We start from the raw sequence: 7,404 nt of genomic DNA on the forward strand, positions 1-7,404 counted from the left end.
AAAGGGAGGGGTCAACTGTCCTCCCTGTACCAAAAGAGGCCAACGTCATGACATGTCCTTATGTTTCTTAACACCTGCCTAAACACAATCAATGAATGATATATTTATTTATTTAGGTTGAAGTATTTCCTTGGTGATAACACAACAGTAGATGTGTAGGCTGGAGGTGTATTTCATCAGTTCTAATAGGAAGGTTGATATACCTGCTGGTGCTACTGTTAAATGGGGTGAAGGAAAAACCAATGAAGGCAAACTGAATAAATATTTACTACAAAAATATGTGTGCTTGAATATATAGTATAATGTATGAGTATAATGCATCTTCTGAGTTGAAACAGCTAAATGTGTGCCGGGAAAAAACAACATTGCATGCTAAAACAATGGAACTATGGAAGACACTAAGTCATTCGGATGAGATAATTGTGTACTTCTTTTTTGTTTTTGCCTTGGACTTTAAGTCTTCCTTTCTCAAACTCACCAGAAGTAGAATGGAACTAAAGTGGAATTTGCGCAATGGATGTCAGAGATTTGTTTGTGTTCTTGCGAGATGATTCCACGTGCATCAGTATTTTGTAATAAATGTGAACATTGGCAGGGTACTCTGGGAATTACATTCCAAGTTTGTCTCTTTTCCAGTAAACTGTAAATGAACTTCAGAAGTACTTCCTGATAAAAATGAATCCTCCAAAGTGACGGGTTGTTTACCAATGTCTTTATAAGTTGCTGCACCAACCCATTTCTCTAGCATTCTGTTGCAAAGCAGGACAGAAACATCACATCCATTCTCAGCACATCAACTTAATAGGTATGGTACCCACTTGTTTACTTTTTGTCTTAATTATATTGCTGCAGTTTAAAGGCACAATATGTAAGCTTTACGGACGTTAGATGGTCATTTCAATCATTATAACCATCGATTATTGAAGAATATAGTTTATCAATGTGTTATGAGCTGATTACAACTGTGTTACCCTGTCATCAATCTATGTTCCTATTACTTCACTGTTTCTGTTGCTGTTTCCATTTGAGTCTTTGTAAACACCCCAATAGCTTCTGTTTAAACTAGCATGTTGATCTCCTGTCAGTCCTTGCATCAATAGTTCCATCTAACTAATTTGAGAGAGGTTACATTTCCGTTCCATCCCTCAACTGGCAACAAAGTGGCAGAGTCAAGCTGTTGAAATGACACATTCACATATTCTGCATGCTACTTTTCAACTGCTTGTATTCTTGTCGATCCCATTGACAGTAAATGTTCCTATCATGTAATCTATAAGCAGATGTTTCCTGTGCTTCTATTTTTATGACACCAGTGATTTACTGTCCCTTTGGTCTCTGTGTCTTCTCCCTGATTTTTTAGTTTATGGCTCTGAGCCGACGTCTGAATTTAGTCTCTGTGTCTTCTCCCTGATGTTTTAGGTTATGGCTATGAGCAGACGCCTGACTTTGGGTCTCTGTGTTCTCTCCCTGCTGGTTCTGCCAGGCCAGATGGAGAAGTGTGAATGCCAGGGTCCTAGAGGCTTTCCTGGAGGTAAATGCGTCGTAAGCTTAGAACAACTGCCTTACCCTATCATATCCCAAAAGTTAAGACTGTTGATTTTGGAGTAAGCTGTCACTTTAAGCATGCACATTCATTTGCGTACCTGATGATGGAGTGATGATGGGAAACAAAGAACTCTGAATTAATTCAGTTAGATAAGCAGTCCTACTCCTACAAAAAGGCTTTTGTCTGTAAAAGTTGCCAAACAAAACTGGGGCTGGGGGATAATGAGAAATCCCCATCTGGTATATTTCCTGCTGTTACCCTTTGATTAAAATAAAGAAAAATCCTAAGACTGTTGATTTTGGAATAAACTGTCAATTTAAGCAAGTCAGAGCAGACCAGACTGCAGAGCACTTTACAGGCTGAATGAGGCAGTCCTCGGTGTGTATGATGATGTACTGTTTCCTGTTATCTCTCCATTGGGCCACTTGGACTTGTTGGTGTACCTGGTCAACCTGGAGCCAGAGGTAAAGTCTTACATATTCACTATATTATTTACCAAAAATGTAAGGGGGGTAGCAACACACGTACACGTGGATTCTATATTGTAGATATGTCTTAGTAGAGTATTGGCCTGAGGGAACACACTGAATGTGTTGTAAATAGTGTTATGAAATGTAATGTCATGTAAAATGTTAAATTGCCTTAATGCTGGACCCCAGGAAGATTAGCTGCTGCCTTGGCAGGAACTAATGAGGATCCCTAATAAACCCCAGGAAGAGTAGCTGCTGCCTTGGCAGGAATGAAGGGGGACCCCAGCAAGAGTAGCTGCTGCCTTGGCAGGAACTAATGGGGATCCATAATAAACCCCAGGAAGAGTAGCTGCTGCCTTGGCAGGATCTAATGGGGATTCAAAATATACACAAATACCCTTCAAAACAATGTAGACCACAACCCTAGTGCTGCTTTCCCCTTCTGTATTTTTTTTGGAAGACAAAGATCTCTGAATTACCTCAATTAGACAAAGCACACCAATTCCTAGAAAGAGACTTTGTCTGTACCAGTTGCCAAAATAAACATATTAAAAGGGTCTGGGGTATAATGAATTATTAGCGGTTCACAGCAGAGCTGTAAAACCTTTTGTTGTTCATAGATAATAAATACAAAATCCTTAACATGGCCAGATAACTCAAGTATAGATTGGACCGTTTGTTCTCATTTGTATTTACTGTAAATTCCGGACTATAAGCCGCAACTTCTTTCCCAAGCTTTGAACCTTCTCGGCTTAAACAATGACGCGGCTAATATACTGCTCAATAAAATAAAGGGAACACTTAAACAACACATCCTAGATCTGAATGATAGAAATAATCTTATTAAATACTTTTTTCTTTACATAGTTGAATGTGCTGACAACAAAATCACACAAAAATAATCAATGGAAATCCAATTTATCAACACATGGAGGTCTGGATTTGGAGTCACACTCAAAATTAAAGTGGAAAACCACACTACAGGCTGATCCAACTTTGATGTAATGTCCTTAAAACAAGTCAAAATGAGGCTCAGTAGTGTGTGTGGCCTCCACGTGCCTGTATGACCTCCCTACAATGCCTGGGCATGCTCCTGATGAGGTGGCGGATGGTCTCCTGAGGGATCTCCTCCCAGACCTGGACTAAAGCATCCGTCAACTCCTGGACAGTCTGTGGTGCAACGTGGCGTTGGTGGATGGAGCGAGACATGATGTCCCAGATGTGCTCAATTGGATTCAGGTCTGGGGAACGGGCGGGCCAGTCCATAGCATCAATGCCTTCCTCTTGCAGGAACTGCTGACACACTCCAGCCACATGAGGTCTAGCATTGTCTTGCATTAGGAGAGGCCAACCGCACAGCATAGGCTCACAGGATAAGGAAGTAGCACATGGAGGCGCCCAAAGAAAGCACCCACACAAAAAGCAGGTGAGGCACAGAATAAAGAACTGCTTTCATCGTGAAGAGCACAGGGCGCCAATTGAAATCTTGGTGTTCTCTGGCAAATGCCAAAAGTCCTGCACGGTGTTGGACTGTAAGCACAACCCCCACCTGTGGACGTCGGGCCCTCATACCACCCTCATGGAGTCTGTTTCTGACCGTATGAGCAGACACATGCACATTTGTGGCCTGCTGGAGGTTATTTTGCAGGGCTCTGGCAGTGCTTCTCCTGCTCCTCCTTGCACAAAGGCGGAGGTAGCGGTCCTGCTGCTGGGTTGTTGCCCTCCTACGGCCTCCTCCACGTCTCCTGATGTACTGGCCTGTCTCCTGGTAGCGCCTCCATGCTCTGGACACTACGCTGACAGACACAGCAAACCTTCTTGACACAGCTCGCATTGATGTGCCATCCTGGATGAGCTGCACTACCTGAGCCACTAGTGTGGGTTGTAGACTCCGTCTCATGCTACCACTAGAGTGAAAGCACCGCCAGCATTCAAAAGTGACCAAAACATCAGCCAGGAAGCATAGGAACTGAGAAGTGGTCTGTGGTCCCCACCTGCAGAACCACTCCTTTATTGGGGGTGTCTTGCTAATTGCCTATAATTTCCACCTGTTGTCTATTCCAGTTGCACAATAGCATGTGACATTTATTGTCAATCAGTGTTGCTTCCTAAGTGGACAGTTTGATTTCACAGAAGTGTGATTGACTTGGAGTTACATTGTGTTGTTTAAGTGTTCCCTTTATTTTTTGGAGCAGTGTATATGGATTTTTCCCGCTTTCAATTTTTTTTTCTCCAAAAAACACATTCTGTGACTTGGTCAGTTTTTTGGCGGCATGAAGCTTTCATTAGACCAATGAAATTGCCGAACGGGTTAAGGTCAAACAACTTTTTTGTTTACTGTTTTGATTAAATCGAGCGCTCTCAAACTTCCCATCATTCTGATTACGGTAGTCATTTTGTCACCCTCATCATGGCAAAGACACGGAGAAATGCATATGATGCAGCTTTCAAGTTGAAGGCGATTGATCTGGCTGTTGGAAAAGGAAATAGAGCTGCTGCACGGGAGCTTGGTCTTAATGAGTCGATGATAAGATGTTGGAAACAGCAGCGTGAGGAATTGACTCAGTGCAAAAAGACAACTAAAGCTTACTGCAAATGTATTTGTTACAAGCCGTGTTTCGTTAAAGCCTATTTATTTTTGTTACAAGCCGTGTTTCGTTAAAGCCTATTTATTTTTGTTACAAGCCGTGTTTCGTTAAAGCCTGTGTAAAGTTAATTTGTTTCAATGTACCGGTAGGCATCTGCGGCTTATTTATGTTCAAAATAATATATTTTTTAATTCAATGGGTTCGGCTCATATTCAGGTGCGCTTAATGGTCCGGAAATTACGGTAGGAGTCTTTCCTCATGCTAAACACTTTTGCCTCAATTACCCATAAAGTCTGTCAGGATAGATTTACCTCCATCTTGGACATTTGGGAAAACTTAAAAAAAACGTATTCTCATGAACCACAAGTCCATTGTCACGGATCCGCCCCTGTACTGCTGCTCATTCCTGAAGTCTACGTCACCGGCCTTCTAGGTGTCACTGCACTGGATTCATTTTCACCAACCCCGGACTGTCTTGTCTCATTGCGCACACCTGGTTCCATTCCCCCTGATTAGGATGTTATATATGTGCCCTCTGTTCCCCATTGTACCTGTCGATTTTTGTTCCATGTCCGTTGGTCTTGTGAGTACCTGTGCTCTGTTGTTTCGGCTTTCATGCTACGTGTTATTGTGTACTTGTTATTATGGGTCTCGTCCCATGTATTATTTAGAGGTTTACACCTCACTCTTTTTTTTGGGTTACATCCCTGTCTTATCTATATATATATATACACACGTGTGTGTTTATTTTGGGCTTCTTCCCAATCGTTTTCATGACGTACTTTATTTTGAGTGGAGAAAAAAAAACTTTACTACGTATTCCTATGCCTGTCTCCTATCATTACACAGCCATCCATCCACATCTCTATTATCTCTCCATAGGACGTCCTGGACTTCCTGGATATCCTGGTAGAGTTGGACGTGATGGAGTCCGTGGTCTACCTGGACCCCCGGGCCTTGCAGGAGCTACTGGTATTCAGCTGATTGATCTCTTCCTGGTTATGTATTGATTATTTGGTTCTCTAGTCACACCTTCTGTTTTCACAGACTTAGACTTGGAACCCCTGCAAGAAAGCTCGGTCAAATTGCAGTTGGGTAAGGAAGTGAATTTCAGAAAACATGATGTTATGTACTTGAATGCAACATGACAGATCCCATATCTTAATTTGATCATTGTTGTCGCAGAGAATTTTCCTGCACATCAGGAAACGCAAACTGGTAGTGTATTCAAGGTCTAAAAATGCTTCTAAAGTTTACATTTCCTCTTAAAAAATGTCAGACTTGATTTGGCCGACAAAGAAACGATAAATCCCTACAAATAATGACCATTAATTATAATCCACATGACAATTCCTAGTACCTCTTCCTGCAGGATTATTTTCCTGCTCTGAAACTGGCTCAAACTAAGATACTGCATCCGTAGATTATATTGTATTTATAAACAATCCGTTCAACATAAATTATGCAATATTCATAGTGTTGCCATTTGTGAAATGTAAAACACCAACTTTTGCTTCCACTTTTAATGTTACACTGACTGCATTAATACCTGGTTTCTCTTCAGCCATAAACTATGATTTCACCAGAAGAGTTGACAAGAAGTACTTTGTGTCACACAAGAGACCGGGTTCTTTTGACGACGCTGTTCAGTTCTGTACCAAGAGGGGCTTGGTGTTGGCTTTGCCGAAGAACGAGGAGGAAAACACTGCTCTCACGCAGGTCTTTGAAGGGGCTTTGAAGAATGCATGGCTCAATGTTGACAACAGTAAAGAGGGGAAGTTTCAGGTAGATTTGAAAGGCCATCCCCTCACCTTTTCCAAATGGGGAGATGGGGAACCAAAAGTGCCTAATGGGGATAAGGGCTGTACAATGTTGACAGAGTCAGGTGCATGGCAGGTGACATACGATTGCTCCTTCAATGCCTATATCGTATGTGAGATATAGAGACACGTCAATGAAATGCTGTTTCTGAATTTAATATGAAATATTTATTCTCAATTAAAATGTCTTATGTTTAATCTCAATATATTATCTCTGTTCCTTATCTTGTGCGTATTTCCAGTTCTTTACCTTTATTCAAATTAGCTAGTTAAAATGTGAGGTAAAATATGAAGGGACATTTGTGGAATAAAGTAACAAACATATTTACTTTGGTGCTTGTCTGTCTCCGTCATGCTCCTTCTCTCTGAACAGATGGGCTACTGCTCATGCACATGGCTACTTTGACCTACAGTTTGATGACAGAGGAATAAGAACTATATATTTCCAAACAACAAAATATCAAGTTAAACTTTTATGAATAGGCTGACAGACCTGGAACCTCCCCTAGTAAAAGCAATGCATCTCAACACGAAAGGAAGATGTCTGTGAGGGAGACCCTCCTTAGTGCTGGTTTTATATGTTTCTCTGGAGACATAATGACAAGTTATCCGTTACACCAGAGAGTGAAGGGAGACCTGTATCAGTGATGTTGACCAGATAGACTGACCCTCTGCTGAGATATAACACCCCATGTACTCACCTAAGATTGTACTTTTCTGTCACACATATCGTATGATCGCGCAAAACCAAAATTACCTTATTTTTGTTCATATAAAAATATGCCAATGGTATACAATGTCTGCCAATGGTACAAATAATTGATATAAGTGCAATACAGAACTCAGATATACTCTGAATCTACACAAAGCTGTACTGCTGCGTCTTCCCTGAGAATTCATTGTTCTACGACAAATCTAAAAAAAACTCTTTACTTGAATCTACGTTTCTTTAAGTTATTCATATCATCAGAGGGTGGAGT

The 7,404-nt window shown here is 41.2% G+C and overlaps 1 protein-coding gene across 4 annotated transcripts; it reads left to right on the forward strand.

The window, feature by feature from the left end:
* Positions 1–519: 519 nt before the first annotated feature.
* On the forward strand, positions 520–6,752 carry LOC106602034 (pulmonary surfactant-associated protein D). 4 transcript variants are annotated; one of them, XM_045715767.1, is made up of 6 exons: positions 520–805; positions 1,420–1,531; positions 1,984–2,010; positions 5,487–5,576; positions 5,652–5,699; positions 6,169–6,752. In XM_045715767.1, the coding sequence occupies exons 2-6, from the start codon at positions 1,423–1,425 to the stop codon at positions 6,546–6,548; spliced, it is 654 nt and encodes a 217-aa protein (XP_045571723.1). In that variant the 5' UTR covers positions 520–805; positions 1,420–1,422; the 3' UTR covers positions 6,549–6,752. The 4 variants fall into 4 exon arrangements, with proteins under 4 accessions (XP_045571723.1, XP_045571725.1, XP_045571724.1 ...); XM_045715768.1 differs by having other exon boundaries at positions 521–805; positions 2,005–2,010; XM_045715769.1 differs by lacking the exon at positions 5,652–5,699.
* The last annotated feature ends 652 nt before the right edge of the window (positions 6,753–7,404 follow it).

The sequence above is a fragment of the Salmo salar genome, chromosome ssa03 (assembly GCF_905237065.1).
Source record: "Salmo salar chromosome ssa03, Ssal_v3.1, whole genome shotgun sequence".
Classification (NCBI taxonomy): domain Eukaryota; kingdom Metazoa; phylum Chordata; class Actinopteri; order Salmoniformes; family Salmonidae; genus Salmo; species Salmo salar.